General features: G+C 35.4%; 2 protein-coding genes across 4 annotated transcripts; one reads left to right on the top strand and one right to left on the bottom strand.

Moving 5' to 3' along the window:
- Nucleotides 1-4,128: 4,128 nt before the first annotated feature.
- On the top strand, nucleotides 4,129-7,207 carry LOC109007781 (L-cysteine desulfhydrase). The gene is made up of 2 exons (XM_035682853.1): nucleotides 4,129-5,544; nucleotides 6,753-7,207. The coding sequence occupies exon 1, from the start codon at nucleotides 4,169-4,171 to the stop codon at nucleotides 5,504-5,506; it is 1,338 nt and encodes a 445-aa protein (XP_035538746.1). The 5' UTR covers nucleotides 4,129-4,168; the 3' UTR covers nucleotides 5,507-5,544; nucleotides 6,753-7,207.
- A 2,982-nt stretch (nucleotides 7,208-10,189) lies between these two features.
- Nucleotides 10,190-17,876, bottom strand: LOC109007782 (ABC transporter B family member 21-like). Of its 3 annotated transcripts, XM_018987629.2 has the most exons (15): nucleotides 17,639-17,876; nucleotides 17,343-17,414; nucleotides 16,827-16,897; nucleotides 15,643-16,053; nucleotides 15,383-15,437; nucleotides 15,101-15,276; nucleotides 14,764-14,985; nucleotides 14,394-14,632; nucleotides 13,647-14,172; nucleotides 13,285-13,558; nucleotides 12,230-13,140; nucleotides 11,810-12,076; nucleotides 11,423-11,686; nucleotides 11,022-11,315; nucleotides 10,190-10,869 (listed from the first exon to the last, which is right to left on the bottom strand). In XM_018987629.2, exons 4-15 carry the CDS (start codon nucleotides 15,970-15,972, stop codon nucleotides 10,513-10,515), a joined length of 3,915 nt encoding a protein of 1,304 aa, XP_018843174.2. In that variant the 5' UTR covers nucleotides 15,973-16,053; nucleotides 16,827-16,897; nucleotides 17,343-17,414; nucleotides 17,639-17,876; the 3' UTR covers nucleotides 10,190-10,512. The 3 variants fall into 3 exon arrangements, with proteins under 3 accessions (XP_018843174.2, XP_018843171.2, XP_018843172.2); XM_018987626.2 differs by having other exon boundaries at nucleotides 17,343-17,876; XM_018987627.2 differs by having other exon boundaries at nucleotides 15,643-15,980; nucleotides 17,343-17,876.
- Nucleotides 17,877-19,223: the final 1,347 nt, after the last annotated feature.

The following is a 19,223-nucleotide window of genomic DNA, read 5'->3' as shown; positions in this document are numbered from 1 at the left end:
TTGGATAAAATTTAGTATCGAATCGGTATGTACCGGTTTTGTATTTTTAAAATCGATTATGCACCGGTTATCTCCCTAAATCAGTACATCTGGTTTTACCGATTCGGTCTGATTATATGATTTTAATTTAGTGAATGCATGAGATTTGTGAGAGAGAAGCATTAAAAGTAGCTAGCAATCTAGAACTTGAAATAAATATATGTGTGAGAGAGAGACCAATAGCTTAAGACAAATGCAAGGAATCTAAAACTGGATTAAAAGGATACCTAGCTAGGATATTATTACAGATCAGATTCATCACAATATATGAAAGCAGGTACTCTTGGGGAACAGTATTGTTAATGGATGAGAGCCCAATACAATGCTTGGGAATGTATCATATCTTAGAGTACTCTCATTAGATTAGCTAAAAGCTAAACTCAATGAGAATTTAGCTATTAAATCATAAAATGCATCACATTGAAATAGCTATATTCCAAATATTTAGAATATAGCTACAGTTATTTCCAAATTTGAAAGACATTGTTTATTCATCAAATCCATTTTATATCATTTGTTTCTCTCTCCCGAGGTCTCCATCAATGTCTTTCTAGTTTCTATTTTTAATCCATAATTTAATTAGAATATGATTACTAATTAATGTATAATATTATGAATAGTAAAATATGATAAAATAAAATAATTTCATAATTAAAAAAATTAAAACATTTTTGAAATTGATATATTAATTTGAGTTTGTGATATATTAATTTAATAAGAATATGATTAATAATTAATAATATATAATAGGTAGAACAGTAAAATATGATAAAATAAAATAAATTAATAATTAAAAAATTAAATATTTTTAAAATTATTAGTTATTCATTACTATATAATAAATAAATGTATAATCTAATGTGGAGATGTGATGTGAATAATTAAAATCAAATTTATATTATATTATTTTATTATTATATAATAAAAAAATAGTTATTTCAATGTGGAGATTTATGTAAATAGATTAGCTAAAAGTCAGATTTCTCTTATATTCATAAAAAACGTCATTTAACTTTAACTAATCCAACGAGAGTGCTCTTAAAAGATAAAAGTATGCTCTTTCCCCCCACCCTGCATAAATCTTTTGAAAAAAATGATATATTTAGTAAATTTATAAAAAATGATTTAAGAAATGAATAATAATAGTAAATTTAAGAAACACAAAAATTTTTAAAAATTTATAATACAAAATCCTAGAAAATAATATAATATGTTTAGTAAGTTTATAAAAAATAATGATCTTCACTATTTACATTAGACAAATAAAGATCCTCAAGAAGATGATTTTAACCTTTTTTTTTTTTTTTTTTGCTTTTAATATCTTTAATCCATCTATGTATGAGAGAAATAAATCTTTCAAAAGGGCATTCAACTGGTAGGTAGGTTTTTTTTACAATTAAGTAGATGTTTTATTTTTCATTTTTGACTTAGTAAAAATGAGATATTTCATATTTGGAAGTCATACAATAGGTATGAGACCGAAGGCAATGGAGCAAAGCCACTTAAAAGCTTTCATTCAACTCAAATGCTTAATCAAACATAACAAACAGAGCTTTAAGCTAATGTGGTCCTTAGAAATAAAAACCCCTAAGAAGTCCGCAATCCAACCATATCATTGCAGATGTAAGAGTCCTACTTAACTTGGAAGTATTAGACTTTATTTGTTTTGTTTGAAATTGACAACCCAAAGTAAAATAGATTCTCTATTTCGCTTTCTTTTAATAACTGGGAGTATACGTCTAGACAATCCTGATCTCAAATAAAGATGCACAAAATTGTATAGAAATTAAGTCTAACGAGCAACACTCAGACAAAAATTCTCAAAGACGTCTAAAGTTCCAATTTAACCAATAAACCTTTTAAACAAAAAAGTTCCCACAACAATTAAATCAACGTAAATTAAAAATGATATACACATCCGAGATTGTTTCAAGAAAAATTATCGTCGAAGATAGACAGACGTGAGAGAAGGGTTGTTGGCTGCGTGAGAGATGGGAGGGTTGCGTGAGACGATGAGAGACAGATAGAGCAGCACAGCGTTGAAAGAGGGGCCGAGGGGTTGTGTGCACGACAAGAACGGCTTAACAGGTGAGGCCGTGAGGGGAGGTGCAATGAAGAGAGAGCGGGTCTATGTTTCTAAGGGGGCAATGGCAAGAAGGAGGGGACTCAGGCTGAGGGGGCGACGACGATATGTGTACAGTGCAATGGTGTGGGCCATGGCCACATGAGAGGGCAGGATGCAGAGAGACTGCGAGGCAGAGTGAGAGAGTGAGGGGCGGGTCTTAGGGTTTGGGATACTAGAGGTGCAACGGCGCCGTTTAGTAATAATATAAAAATTATTACTAATAGTCTAATTAGACTAAACTCTTATACTATAATGGCGAGACTATATAATTTTTATCTCATCTTATCTCATTTATTTCTCAAACATCATTTTAAATACAAACACTTTTAAAGTAATCATTATAATTTTTTCAAAATTTCAAACAAAAAATAATAAATAATTTAATTTTTTTAAATAAAAAATTTATCATAACAATATTTTAACTTTATAATAATTTTTATTTAACTTTTTTTTTCTCTCATTTTTTAAAACTCAATAAATACTTAATTCAAACCATCTCAATATTATTTACTAACCATGTTATTATTATTCACAAAATTATCATATAATCTAAGGGTAGGTTTGGAGGGTGAGATGAGAATTTTGTGTTTTGTTTTGAAGTTTAAAATATTAAGTTTTAATATTATTATTATTTTGGAATTTGAAAAATGTGTATTGAGATTTGAAAAAGTTGAATTGTTTATTATATTTTGTATGGGGATTTGAAAAATGTGTAATGATGAGATGAGATGAGAATTTTGTGTTTTGGTTTTGACCCAAACCTGCCCTAATTCTCTAAGCATCCTCTTAGTTGTTTTTGTTTTGATAATATGTATAATAAAAGTTCTTTCAAAGATTTAAAAAATAGAGAGAACCTAGGAGGCACAAAGAATTGTAATAACGTAGTCACCGAGACGATATTTAGGTGCAGTTTGAATAGTGAGATGAAATTAAATAGTTTTAGATAAAAATTAAAAGTTAAATGAAATATTGTTAGAATATTATTATTGTTTTGAAATTTAAAAAAGTTGAAATGTTTATTATATTTTATAACATGTATTTTTTTTATAATTTAATATATTATATTAAGTCATGTTAATTTGTGAGTTTATTTTATAAAATTTATAACTAAATAAATAAAGATTCAAAGAAAATGTAAGAGTATCATTATCCATATATAATATATTGTAAAACTGTAATGATCTTTTTATTAGTCTAATATTTTTAAACCACAAAAACAAGTTTAAATCTTTATTTTCCTATTTTAAGTTCTAATTTCTTCTGTTTATATTTATTTTAGAGTTTTCTTTTTTCTTTTTTGATGTTTATTCTTTGGCTCACTTTGTTTTTGTGTTTAAGCATTTTAAATTTCTTAATGAGTTTCTAAGGTCACGTTTGGAAAGTGAGGTCTTAAAATTTTTTATAATTTTATTCTCAAATACAAAACACAAAACACATTTTAATTTTAAATTTTTAAATTTTTCTAATTTCAAAATATAATAATATTAAAATAATATTTTAATTTTATAATAGTTTTATTCAACTTGTTTTTTTTTTTTTCTAAAATTCAATAAAATAGTTTAATTTAAATGATTTTATTATTATTAATAAAATTCTCATATCATCTCAAATTTTAAAATATTTTTTATTCACACGCATGTATCAGAGTTGGTCTTTAAGATATATACCAAGAATTTATTTGTTATATTATTTGACTTTAGGAAGATGTTATAATATTTTTTTTTAAGTAATGTGAATGAAAATATAAAACCTAATAATCATCTAATAATTTTTTAGATTTGTTGAGAAAAAAAAAATTTTAGATTCTATACTACGTTTAAAAGGAAGCTACAGCATAGACACTCCTTTCCCAAAACGACAGTTTAGAACGACACGTGTCCCACCGGCGCCAGGCACGCGCGAGCGGACACACCCGCTCTCGCTCTCGCTTGCTATTTTATCGACAAGGCACGGCTCGAGTATTTGGCATTTCGTCGAGCCCTAAAGCTTCAGCATCAGGTAGCCATGGACAGAGAAGAAGATCCTCGTAATGGCGGCGGAAATGGCACCACCGCCAAAAAGCCCAGACTTTCTGGCTTTATTACTGATTCGGAGGTTCAATCCGAATTCTCTCACCACGAACCCCGCGTAGCCAGGATCAATAACGGCAGCTTCGGGTGCTGCCCTGGGTCCGTACTCGCAGCCCAGCGCTCCTGGCAGCTCTGTTTCCTCCAACAACCTGACCACTTCTACTTCTCCTTGCTCCGACCTAACCTCCTCCGCTCACGCGCCCTCGTCCAAACCCTAATCAACGCCGACCACATCGACGAGGTCTCGCTCGTCGATAATGCCACTACCGCCGCCGCCATCGTCCTCCAGCAAATCGGTCGCCGATTCTCCCACCACCAAAACGACGCCGTTGTCATGTTCAGCTGCGCCTTCCCGGCCGTGAAGAAATCCATCCAAGCCTACGTCACCCGCGCCGGAGGCTCAGTCGTTGAGGTTGACCTCCCTTTTCCGGTGAACTCGAACACTGAGGTCATTTCCGAGTTCAGAAAAGGACTATCGAAAGCAAAATCCGGCGGCCGAAAAGTCAGGCTGGCAATAATCGATCATATTACATCAATGCCATCTGTTTTGATTCCGGTTCGCGAACTCGTTAAAATCTGCAGGGAGGAAGGAGTGGACCAGGTCTTCGTCGACGCTGCGCACGCCATAGGCAGCGTCCCCGTTGACGTGCAACAAATCGGAGCCGATTTCTACGTGAGCAATCTCTACAAATGGTTCTTCGCACCGCCCTCTGTTGCTTTTCTCTACTGTCGCAGATCGAACGCGTCCTCCTCTGAAATGCACCACCCGGTGGTCTCTCACGAGTACGGGAACGGACTCCCCATTGAGAGCTCGTGGATTGGGACCCGAGACTACACTCCACAGCTCGTTGTGCCGGCGATCACGGACTTCGTGAACCGTTTCGAAGGCGGGAGCGAGGGTATCATGAGAAGAAACCACGTACAGGTGTTGAAGATGGGGAAAATGCTCGCGGAGGCGTGGGGGACAAGCCTAGGGTCACCGCCGGAGATGTGCGCCAGCATGGTGATGGTGGGGTTGCCGTCGAAATTGTGCATTTCGAGCGACGATGATGCTATGAGATTGAGGTCGCATTTGAGAGAGAAGTATGGTGTTGAAGTACCCATATATTATCGTGCTCCCAAAAATGGGGAAGGCGAGTGTGAGCCCAAGGATAAGGATGGGTTGATAACGGGTTATGCCCGAATTTCGCATCAGGTTTATAATAGAATCGAGGATTATTTTAAGTTTAGGGATGCAATTAATCGGATTGTTTTGGAGGAGGATCTTTATTGACAAAGTTTGCCAGTTTGCTTTTGTTGGAATGAAAAAAGGTTTGCTTTGTTTCTGCTTTTTGTTTACTCTGTTCATCTTGCAATCGTGACACGCTTGTGTGAACGCACTAGGATTGTTTTGTTCTGCAAAAGAGGAATGCCTTCTAAATTGCGATTCCTTGATACATACTTAGCTCTAGGGATCAATGGATGACGGATGAGTTTAATGCCACTTGGCTCTCCATGACATTCATCCGAGTTGCCATCATTGTTTTTCATCCATGAATATTATGAACTACATACCTAATGAGATTATGAATTAGAAATGTTTTATTTTGAAGATTTTTGCTAAATGAATTGGACCTATGAAACTGATGGGTGGGAGATGTTAGTGAAAGTTAGTCACTTTGCCTGGATTGTTGTTTAAATTAAATTATTGTTTTGCATGTCATTTCATCATATTTTAGCACTTTATTAACCAGTCGGTTTATGTGTATGTCGTAATGTCTACATATTTGTGGCTGTAATTTGATGTTGAAGTCATCGTTTCTCCCAATTTCCATCCTTGATTTTACATGGCTGCGCCTTTAAGTAAGAGGTCTCTATAAAAAAAAAAAAAACTCCTATATATCTATTCTTTCCTCAACTACTGACATATAGATTTTTGAATTCGATTAAAAAATCATCATTGGTGATTGGACTGACTAGAATAATTACTAGGTGTGGTTGGGTGCAATTGACTGCTCAGGAATAGTGAAGACTGAGTTTGTAGTAAAGAAGTTAGCGAATGAGTCTATTCGGCTTGCCATTAGCTCGGAGTGGGGGTGTAACGCAGCAAATCCAGGGGGCATTAAAGTTGAACTTGGACCTTATGCAGGGGTATAGATGATGAAAGTTATTTGGCTCAAAAAACCTGATTGACATAGGAGCGCTTTATTGAGCAGGACAATGAGGCCACTGTTGGGATGTAAACAACTAGATAAACTCGATTCTAGTTTTGTCCAGAGAACAAGCAATCTAAATGGTAACAAATTTAGCCATGACTAGGCTACCTAGGGTAATGATTCATGACTAAATTCTGAGACCATTGATGCAGTCACTCTGCTGGATGTCTTGAGCGGCTTTTTATATTTTTATGCACGTGCCTGTGGATACCTTGAACTTTCAAGGTGTTGTGTACATGAACTCTTTGATTGACATTTCACCCATATTTTGGTTAAAAGTTCATAAGCATCTTTCCCTGATTCTCTCAATGTTTTTTTGGGCAGTTACTGGAGCAGAGCCTTCTATGCAATAACATTTGGGTTTGCTGATTCCTGCCGCATGACACAGTTTTGTAAACAACAGAATTTTGGTGGACTGGCAAAGGCACAGCCAGTGAAAGAGTTGCTTAGGAACCGAATAACTTTGTAAGCTGACTTTCTTGTTTGTGGCCTAATCTTTCACCGTGGTCGTACTAAACTGTATAGAAATGTCAACATTCTTTTAGCAATTCAGCCGGCTTCGACTGAATTTAATTTACGACTTTATGGACACTCTCTGTGCATTATCAAAGTACATATGGTTTTCTCCTTGCCGCGACATGCATTTGTCCTCTGTAAACTCTTATAAAAAAAAAAAAAAAAAATACCCACATATACTGTTAGGCTGCATTTGGGTATTGAACTGAATTCAGCTGAACTGAGTTCTTTATGAATGATAATAAGTTGAGTAGTGAAGAGAAGTATATGAGACCTATTTAAACTGAGTTTAAAGTATATTTAGATGTTAAGATGAGTTTAGTATTTTTTTATGAAAAATTAAAAAAAGTTATGGGTTCCATGTATAAATATATTTTAAGTTGAAAAATATTGTGAGTCTCATGTGTAAGAAGGTTTTGAGTTGTGATAAGTTTAATAATTTGAAAGTTGTGTTTGAATGTTAGATTTAACTTAAAATTAGACTTAATTCAGTTAAACTCAATTGAGTACAGTAACCAACCGAAGCCTTATTCTTTCTTTCTTGGGCAACGTTCATATATTCCTATTAGAATATGCGGTTTCCAATTGAACGGAAATTCGAAGAAATAATCAAGAAAGAAAAAGTGCGAAGAAAGGAAACCACGAATACGCTACCTCAAAATTGAAAAAAATAAATAAATAGAGGATGATATAAGGGTAATAAATATGCAGTATTATGTATAGTGAAATAAAAGTGAGATAAAAGTATTATTTGTGGTATCGTTCTAAAAAAAGGAAAATGATAATGATACTATATTGATTAAGTTTATTTCTTCAATTTGACTATTCATATATTTTATTCTATTTTTTAATTTTTATTTTACTTAATAGTTAAAAAGTGATTATTAGTGTATTAATATTTTATTTAATTTTAAAAATGTTTAAAAAATATTTAAAAAAAAGAGAGTACAATTTGTACTAAGAGGCACACCAAGTGGACAAACTTGAATGGTATGGTAGCACTATCAAAAAAGAACTGAGTGAGGCTTGAACACAATGAAATTAAAAAAAAAAACAAAAAAACTTGTGCATAAAAAAACTAATAATGAAATATTATATTTATTATATTTTTATTTTTATCTTTTCATGATATTTCGATATAATATTAAATGATAACTAAATAGTAAAAAATAACAAATGGTGAAAAGAGTCGTTAATGCAGGATGAAAGAACAATGATGGAAAGAGTTGTAAATAATATATCTCTTTACTCATTTTAGCTGCCTATTAAATTAGAATATTATTATTATTATTATTTTGAATTTTATTATTTTTTGTCACCTGATGTGATATTTTAAATGATTTTATAGGTTAATTACTTAAATAAAAATTTATTTAAAACATAAAAAATAATCAACCATTAACTAAAGATGATAAAATTTTTTTTAAAAAAAAAAAACAGATCTTAAGCTAAATTCGTTATTTTTTTTTTAAAAGAGATTTCAGATCAGAAGGTTGGTTGACGATAGTACGATACTTTATTACGAGATGACTTGTCGTTTCCAACGGTTCCTCACTTCCTCTTCGTCGACAAAATAATAGTATTATTGAAGCTCAGCATACCTGTCTTAATCAACGTTCCATTCAAATTTGTGAGAAGTAAGTGTTTAGCGTTGAAAGTAGAGAGAATGGCTGAAGAATGGAGCTGTTCAACTAGGCTAATGAATTTCATCTCGGAGGAACAGGTTTATGGTTTTTCTCATAACCTTAAAATTCTGGATAATGATAATTACAGTCGTGAGTGCACAAGCGCCGTGAAATTAATTTGAAAAAAAATGAATAAATACATGACTCACATAAAAAAATTAATTTTTTTAATAGTAGATTCTATTTTTTTTTTAAAGTGACTGCACGTAACATTACTCTTATATGCACGTTAAGGCCCCTTTGACGCTGTCTCAAATGGAGATCACAGTTAATCCCAAGCCTCCATTACATTTACTGCCTCACAGACATTGACCAATAAAGCTACTTGCGACCTTCGGCATTGGGAGCATCTCCACCGTAATGCTTCTAAAATATCTAGGAAAGTTTGGTGTAAATATAAAGTAGAACTTGATGCTAATGTTTGCACCATAGACAGTTCGAGTTGTCATCAATTGCATGGTATGCACTGGACAGTTGCACGTCATCGGAATTGACCTATGCAGATTCCACCCAGATGATGCTCAGCCCAAAGCAGAAATCATTCATATTTGTTTGGTTTGGGTGTAATACATGATATGTTAGCAGGGTGTCCCTATGATCAAAATGAACCAAAATACCAGATTTTAATGAGTATTGGTCTCTCTCTCTCTCTCTCTCTCTCTCTTTTAATTAATTTATTTATAAATTTTTAAAAAGTGGATGGCACCCCATACTTTTATCAAAAAATCCTGCGGAGGAAAACAGTAGTAACAAAAATCATCTTGGGGGTTACATAAAAAATCCCAAAACCAAGGGGTTAGAGCCAATTATCAATGACCTTATTACAAGATTATTGGTCATCCAATCAAGTCAATCTGGTCTAGGCTCTGTTTAGCATTGAGTTTTACTACAGAGCTGTATATAAGTTTTTATGAGGACAGTGTAACCAATTTTTTGCTAGTGAAATGTCACCTCTGGAATTGTTAGTACACGATGGTTTCTGAATGAAACCTGTTACTGTTTGCAGGAGCAGAAATCAGTTGGGAGAAAGCAAGGTTGTTAGACCCAGGAGCTTCTGAAGAATCATGGTGAAAATCCCTGATGGCGATACAGAAAAATCTTCAGAGCCAGTGACAACCTCTAATAGTAGTAACAGTAAGTCTCAAGAAGTTGGTGTAACTGGTCTAGTTTCATACAGTGACGAAAGTGAAGAAGATGATTAGCAGTTTTACATTAGTATTTAAAGAAAAACTTATATTTGTCCAATTTATTTTCTTTTGTTGTATTGCTGCTTTTGGTCATGATAAATTTTCTGTATCAACGCAGTGTAGATGCACGCACGATATATCAGGATCGCAGGATTTAGGGGTTGATCACTGTGGTTGGTGATATTGTGTTTTATTTCCAGGATGTCATGGCATTTGAATGACTCTAGTAGATATGGTGTTAGGGCCATGATTCAGCGTATATTACGTGATTTAAAAAGGAAAAATAATAAAGATATACCCTGAAAAAGAAAACCTCCATTAGAATTGGATGATTGATGCAGACTGCTCAATGTGCTCATGGTTGGTGCGGACAAGCGAAAACAGTGCACTATGAGCATTTATCTATATTACAAAAACTCAGTAATAACTTTTCCCCTGTGAACAACGAAAGCTGGTGATTCAAATAGGGAATACATGCTATACCACGAATTCGAAAACCTTTTCTTTCTTTCCTAAGTTTCTCTCATTCCTCCACCCGAATATACAATTAAGTTATAACCACAACTGATTACACAAAAAAAAAGAAAAAAAAAAGAGTTACAACCATTACTAAAACATGTCCCTCTACTCCTTGGAAAAAGAGAGAGCAGTCCCACCCTCCAAAATTTTAGAGAAACAAAAAGAGTTACAGGAAGCTCAAGCAGTTGCAGCACTTGTGTGAAGCGCAACAAGGGAGGCATAAGACCCATCCTGGATATTAATCAAAGTCTCATGCTTTCCTTTCTCCACAATAACTCCATTCTTAACCACTGCAATTAAATCTGCATTCTTGATTGTGGACAAGCGATGTGCTACCACAACTGTAGTCCGGTTAACCATGACTTTGTCTAATGCATCTTGGACCACTCTCTCAGACTCAGCATCTAGTGCACTGGTAGCCTCATCTAACAGTAATATCTTTGGACTTTTGATTATAGCACGTGCAATGGCTACGCGTTGCTTCTGCCCGCCAGACAATTGCAGTCCTCGTTCCCCTACTATAGTATCATAACCCTGCATTTTGCATCATGAAGAACAAATGTTTTAAGTGCTGAGTATTTGCAAATGCACCTTTGAGAAAAGAGTGCTGCAAGTTCACAGAATAATTGGTTCAAGGAACTTAGCTCATATATGTATCAATGCAGAAGGATTGCAATTGTTATTACCTGTTGTAATCCACTGATGAATTTGTGGGCATTGGCCAATTCTGCTGCAGCTATAATCTCTGCCTCAGTTACATCTCCTCCTTTCCCATACGCAATGTTGGCACGGATTGTGTCATTAAACAAAACTGGTTCTTGTCCCACAAGGCCCATCTGCTGCCTCAGCCACTTCAATTGCAACTTTTGGATTTCAATTCCATCAAGTGTGATATAACCTGAATCAGGATCATAAAATCTTTCCAATAGTGCTATTACTGTGGATTTTCCACTCCCACTTTCTCCAACCAGGGCAACTGTCTGAAATAAGAGAGATTGACAAGAATATACAAGTTAAAGTTGATCGTAGTACCAGTCACAGCAGAAAAGGGAATTCAAAAACATGATTTCGGAGAGTACTACACTACCTTTCCTGCATGAATAGCCAAGTTGAGGTCTCTGAAAATCTGAATATTTGGCCTAGATGGATACTTGAAGCTTACATGATGAAACTCGATATCTCCCTTGACATTATCTGGTGTCATCCCGGACTCATCACTTGGGTCTATCTTTGACTTCCTGTCTAATATTGCAAATATGGAAGCAGCTGCATTCTTGGCTTTTTGAGTATCAGTGACAAAGGAGCTTGATTGAGTAACTGCCGTGGCAGCCATGGTCAAAGCAAAGAATACCTGCAAACCACACATACATGTCAATATTAAAAGAAACAATTTGGTGCAATGAATCTGATTTAAATTTTTCCTGAAAGTTTTGAAGTATGTGTAAAAAGAACAATGGCTATTGAAGAAATTTACCTGGAAAACAGCCGAGAATGACGTTTTTCCTTCCTTAATAAACTGAGCCCCAGCATAGAAACTTGTGGCATAGACGCTAAACAGGAAGAAATTAGACATCCCAAATCCTATTCCACTGATCAAGCCCTCCTTTATGCCAGCCTTCTTAGGTCCTTCACATTTCTTTTCATATAGTTGCATCACTTTCTCTTCAGCACAGAAAGAAGCAACGGTTCTTATACTTCCAACTGCATCAGTGGCTATTTGGCTTGCATCCTCATACATTGCCTGCAATCAAGTTCATCATTGATTTACCTCAAGAAAGTGAATTTGAAATTTTCATATCATTGAATATGGAGTTTATTTTCTTGCTTTTTTCTCCTCAAAACTCATATTATTTGGCACACAGCTGCAATAAAAACTGTCAGTTTCAGAGCATACCTTTGCATCTGCACTGAATCCTCTCATGGACCTTCGTTGAGTATATCCATTGACTCCAAGCAAAGGAACCAATACTAGGATAATCAGCGCCATCTCCCAACTAGCAGCAAAAGCTATGACTAAACCCGCTACAACTGATGCAATACTTTGAACGATTTGAGCTAGTGCATCACCTACTAGAGTACGCACTGTTGCTGCATCTGCCGAAAGCCTTGCACCAATGGCACCGCTTGAGTGCTCAGACTCATCGAACCAACCAACCTCCATGTGAACTACCTTTTCAAAACACATTGATCTGATACGTTGAATTAACTTAGAACCAGCCACACCAAAGAAGTATGATCGTGTTGGGCCTGACAGAAATGCTGCCACACCGAGGACTATAAACATTAGCGACCAAAACTTCGAATCCTTTTTTAGTTCGGAAGGTGGTTCAAAGAATGTTTTGACTACTCTGGAAATCAGCAAACCAAATATTGGGAGTATTACTCCGCTGACGATTGCAGCCACAGTTCCAACTAGAAGCACTGGAATCTCTGGCTTATTGAGATAGGCAAGGCGTCGAATTGGGACCTCTTGTGATTTTTGTGGCACTACTGAAGTGGTATCTTGTTCTGTTACTGCAGCATCAGTTACTTCAAGTCCTGTGGGCACACCAAATGTAACTGAGAATGACTTGCGGCTGCTACTGCCCACAGATGATCCCCGACTTATGGATCGTAGGATTGAGGCTCTTTGACTTTTCTGCCGAAGACTTGACTGTCGGATACTGGACTGTCTGAAAGATTCCACAGTAATTTCAGGATTATTTTGATCATCTACAGCATGCTTTGACTCCTTATTTTCTTCTTGCAAGCGTATAAGCTGAGAGTATGCTCCATTAGGATCCTTGAGTAGTTCTGAGTGCGAGCCTGATCAATAGCCAAATGCATTTAGAAATATAAAGCCAAATAAACTATGAAATGAGAAATTTTAAAGATTAAAATTTGATCACAACATAAAGGATATGCACCAATGATTCAGAATACAATGGCATGTAAATACCCGTAAGGTACCTTTTTCAACCATCTTTCCTCTGTGAATGACTGCTATCATATCAGCATTCCTCACCGTGCTCAAACGATGGGCAACAATGACAGTGGTTCGGTTAACCATAACCCTATCCAATGCCTCTTGCACTATTTTCTCTGATTCTGCATCAAGTGCACTTGTAGCTTCGTCCAGAAGTAAAATTCGCGGGTCTTTCAGAATTGCTCTTGCAATGGCAATCCTCTGTTTCTGTCCACCAGACAGCTGTGTTCCGTGGTCACCAGCCATGGTGTCTAGTCCCTGAAAGTAAAATTCAAAATCTTAGGAGTCAAATAATAACTTTCAGAACTTGAAGATGAAGGGTCTAAAAGTGAGTGAAAATTAGAACCTGAGGCAATTTATCTATAAATTTAGCAGCATTTGCAAGTTCAGTTGCAGCTCTTATCTCTTCAATGGTTGCACCGTCTTTTCCATATGCAATGTTATCCTTAATGCTGGAGGCAAACAACACAGGTTCTTGGCTTACAAGACCAATTTTCCCTCTAATCCACTTAAGCTGAAACTCCTTGAGGTTAATGTTATCTATAAGAACTTCACCAACTTGTGGGTCGTAGAATCTCTCTATAAGACTGATCACTGTTGACTTCCCACTTCCACTTTCTCCAACTAAAGCTGCAGTCATGCCACTAGGGATAGAGAGAGAGAATCCATTAAATATTCTCTCATCCGTACGGGCTGGATAGCTGAAATAAACATCCCTCAATTCTATATCTCCACGAACGTCATCCAATACTTTTCCGCTTTTGTCAAAAGCATTTATATCTGGCTGTCTTTCGATAGTCTCGAACATCTTAAATGCTGCAGCTCGGCCGGCAGAAAATGCACTCAAGGGGGGAGACGCCTGGCCTAGGGACCTGAAGCATCAATATATCAGGAAAAGGTAGAAGTAAATAAATACAGAAGCCAATGGAAAAATAGAACACTTGGATTCATATGGTTTTCTGCATGGCAGCTTTTGTATATTCAGTCACGTAAGCAGAAATAAGTTTTTGTTTATTGGGTTAATCGGAATAATAGAATTATTAGCATATCCACGTTTTTCTACAAGATAAAGGAAATACAAAATGCCGCTCACATGGAAGCAGTTAAGACAGCAATGATCACGTTCATCACTTGTCCTCCAGAGTATCCTCTATCTAGTATCAACTTTGCACCAAAATACACAGCCAGCGAATAGGTGCAAAACACTACTAACATAACTGTGCCAAAACCCATTCCGGCGGCAAGACCTTCATGTACGCCAGACTTGTAAGCATGTACAAGAAATTTTGTGTAATTTGTTATAGCTTGATTCTCTCCTGTAAATGATGCAACCTACAATGGAAGCGATGATAGATGTGTTACCTTTTGCTAAATAATGCAGAGAAAAATCATATTAGCAGTATTAAGAGGGTAAGTATTTTTTTTTTTGGTCAAATGTATTTGCTTTTGACAAATTGACTCACAGTTCTGATCCCACCAATTGTTTGTTCAGCTACATTTGCTGCCTTTGCATAAGCACCTTGTCCCCGGGATGTCATCCTTGATATAGCTATGGCCACGATACCACCTGATGTCACGAGAAGAGGAATGGCAGAGCACAAGACAAGGGCAAGAAGCCACCCTCTGACAAATGCTATTATGAAGCCCCCAATGAAGGTTGATATCAGCTGTATAAATTTCCCAACCTGCAGGACAAGGTAGACTTGGTTGACTACATGATTTCATTTAGAGGCACGAGATGAACAAAAATTTGATTTATCTTCTTTTCGTTTTGATGTAATTCTGGCAGCTGTGTTATACCTTCTCACCCATGGCATCCTGTATGAGAACAGTATCACCGGACATTCTCCCAACAACCTCTCCAGTGTTAGTTTCCTTGTCAAAGAAAGCTACATCTTGTCTCAATATAGCTTTCAGATACAAGCCCCTTATTCGATCAGCCTGTCTCGCCCCCGTGACCATCCAACATGTCACCTCTGACAAACAACAGAACCGAGTTTCTTAATCTTGAAGGGGTTATGCATAAAAGACTTTTCTATGGTTTAAATATGTATAATGATTTTGAGCATCAAATTTACTTACGAAGGTATGCTGCGCAACCAATCCCCAAAGCCAAGTAGACAAACTTTAGAGAGATCTATAATTTCACCAGGTGGTTAATTAGCATCTTCGTATCAACAAATAAACATGTAAAAAAAAGTATAAGCGTTCAACTGCATCCCTACACAAATTTTTTACCTCAGGAAAGTAGTGAAGAATAAAATCAGAAGTTAAAGCACAAATCTTTCCTGGGATAAATATTGAAGCAAACCTTATTTTATAAGCTCATGCATTGTTTTTACCTTGGAAACAACATCAACGATTTCCTTGGTGTTACTTTGGTTACTGCCAAAACTATTGATCATTTGCCCAAACAGTATAGTCATAAGGGGCATGCCTAACCCACTTGCAATGGATCCAATTGTGCCAACAATCATCAATGCGGTATCAGTGGAATCTGCAAATGAGAAAAGCTTGAGAAACGGAACTGTCTTGGTTTCCTCATCTTTTGTGTTATTTGGAGAATCTTGTTGGCCCCCATTGATGCCCTGATTTTTCTCTGCTACTGCCTTGCCCGTTGAAGTAGTGGCCTCATTTATATCTGTTTCGCCTTCCAGGCCGCCCTCAGCCATCTTTTTACCTTGTCAAAGATATCAATACAGTCTTCAGAAGCTCAGCTACTGGTTCAGAAATACATCAAACTTAAATTGCAGCTGCAGAACGAATTTGATGGCTTAAATGAGCAACTTATGGGTCAACTAGACAAGTTAAAAACTGGCCAGTCATCAAAATATTAGACTATCAAAAGAATGATTCATAAGAAAGTGTAGCAGCCTACTAGCAGGATATGAGGTGTTCTAAAGCTAGCAGCAGTCTCGAGATATGTAACAATGTAGGAATGAGCTGGTATGTTTCCCTTGAAATGATTTTAGTCATTTCCCAAGAAGAATGAAAGCAACAGTAAAACTTTATAAAATCACCTAGCAAGTTAAGATCCTTTTGGGTATTCTGTAGATCAACACTAATCGTATCTTAATTTAAAAATATTATCATATTAAGTCAATATTGAATTGAAGAATCTAGCCGATAAATTTAGAAGGTATAGATGTAGTGCTTTTATGAGTTAACACCACCCCTGAATTCGAAGGTTGTGGTGGTATAATCAAGGTTATTGAGGGGAGCGACCTGTACTTTTCGCCCGCCGCTACAAGTCAGAACGTCTTGGTTGCATCATGAGTCCTATGCTATGGGTTGAAATATTGTAAAAGAAGGAAGATACAAAATAATACTGTTTCTGTTGGCTCAAACAATACAAAGTCAATACTAAACAATCACGACCAATCATCATGGAGAGAGAATCCAATTTTCCATAAACTCCTGCGGTATACTTTTTTAGCTGTTTATTGTAACCAAATATTGGTGATAACTATAAAAGATATAATCTTTCTGCCAAGATTTTTAGCTGTTTAGAGATAGCAAACCGAACCAAAATTCTCTTTGTTCTTTATCAGAAACAGAAGCTCCGCGACCCTTTAACGCCCGTTAAAATCAAGATTCCTGCAAAAGCGAAGTTACCAATCCAATAATCATTAGTCAACTACATGGCAATTGAAATGAACAAAACCCAACTGGTAAGATCCAAAAGGAAAAAAGAAAATAAAAGGAGAAAGCAGTTCAAAGTTTAGTCCATCAAAAGAACAAACGGGTACGGCCAGAAACTATCAACTTTGAGTTTTATCATCCCAAAAACAAGAAAAAATCTTTCAGGGTTAGAGGTTCAAGCTAGTCGGCTAAACCTTGCAAAAAGAGATTCTGCAGAAGAACTAAATTTCTAACACGAATGAATATATTTAAACCTGGAAACTGGTAGAGTGGTCAGATATAAAGAAGAGCAGAGTTGTTGACTCAAGCAATTTCATATAATATTCGCTTCATATAAGGGGAAAGATACATGCTGAATAAAGAAAGATTAAAGAGAGGATTAAAAAACCCCATAAATCACCTCTTCTAGAATGGTTGATCACGTCCTTATGAATCGCATGCACGTTGCCGCAATGAACCGTTCTTTTAGCCCCTAAGAGCGATTAATGCAAGATAGATGGGATAAGTATGAGCTGGATAAACCATACGATTAGTTTTATCAGGCTCTAGTCTCAACTCTCAAGAGTAACAGATAACTCGTGAGTCGTGACTGCTTACGAAACAAACAGAGTAAAATCCGTTGTTCAGTTGTTGAAAGGCATAAACAAAGTCCAAGAATCCGAGCCGGAGTTTAGTCAGAGAAGGAAAAGCAACGACCTTTGATTCCCCCTTTGTCGTTCGTCTATGTCGCACTGCACGTCTGGAGAAAAAGATAAATGCAGGCGCAAAAGTATCGGCTGTCAATGGGATTTATATATTATACGTATGAATAGCCAAAATCTCTCTTCTGGGTGTCCGATGCATTAATGGTGTTTCAGGATGTGCCGAATCAGATTTGAGTAGGGAAGAAGGACAAAGAGTTCATTTTATAAAAATGACAACACTACCATTGCACGCAATCTTCTTCATCATATGAATCTTAACATCACCTTTTCCTCCTTTAATTTTTTTTTTTTTTTGCGCGTTGCTGTATCCAACTTTGACATTTGGTGTCTGATTAACGAAAAAGATGAAATAAAGATACCGGTGGTCCCCACTTTTGTGGCCGGTCATCGTTTTTGTTCTAGATGACCCGTGCATATTGTGGTTTTTCTTTGGGATATGTCGAAGACAATAAACAAATAAAAATCATAAAATAAAATAAAATCATATTTCGGTGTTCATCTGTAGAAAATTGTATCCGATGGTACATAAAAGAAATCTTATAAATAAAATTTATAAATTAACATAATTTAATGTGATATATAAATTTAAAATATAATATCAAGTCAGTCATGTAAAGTTTATAGTTTCATTTAGTAAAATCAGACCCTTCATTTCACTATAAGTCTTACTGCACAAATAGTTTAGAGTTGTGTGACTCGAATGTGGCACCCAAACATTGACTTTGATTAAACAAAATAGGCTGCCAAGAAAACAAACAGAGATTACATGAAATGTAAAGGATACATGATGAGAATCGAATCTACACATCTAACTCCAGCTGTGTTTTGTGCCAATTGAATGGTCAAAGCTGAATTATCATAGTCCACGTTCTTATAATTTTTTTTAAAAAAAATGCTACTTTACTATCTCAATATTATTGTTTAAAGTTATGGTTTGAGTATTTTAATTATTTTATTTAGTGATTAAAAAAATGATTAGTAATAAAATTGTATATTTTTTAAATTTTTTTTTAATAACTAAAACTGTTAAAAAAATATTAAAAATAAATAAATAAATAAAAAATAAAATTTAACCAACGCAGCGATAAAGCCGCTTGTCCATTGAGCAGTAGCTATAGCTTAAACGGGACATTTAATAGTAAAGAGACTCTTATGATCATATTCAGAAAGAATAATTACGTTGATCGTCTCTGCCTTCCTTTTTTATTAAAAAAAAATAAAAATAAAAATAAAAATAAAAGCAGCCGGCCAGCACTTGCTTAAAAAAATATCCACGCTGTCTGCCGTCAGGACGTTTTCTAAATAATTTATTGTCTTTCGTTGTCTTATCCCCTGTATTTATCGAAATAAATCCTCAAATATAATCATTAAAGTGGCAGGGATCCAATTATTCAATTTTGTTACTGACTACAACGAAACATTTATAACTGCCACTTAATTGATTTTCTAATACAGTAAATCTTATTTTTTTTTTAATTTATTTTATGATTATGGTCTCTTCATATCAGGCAGAGTCGAGGTTATGATCTCTGTGACGTTTAATTATAATATATATATATATATATTATAAGATATCT

The sequence above is a fragment of the Juglans regia genome, chromosome 11 (assembly GCF_001411555.2).
Source record: "Juglans regia cultivar Chandler chromosome 11, Walnut 2.0, whole genome shotgun sequence".
Lineage (NCBI taxonomy): Eukaryota > Viridiplantae > Streptophyta > Magnoliopsida > Fagales > Juglandaceae > Juglans > Juglans regia.
The sequence above is the reverse complement of the archived record's forward strand: the minus strand, read 5'-3'. Positions and strand labels throughout refer to the sequence as shown.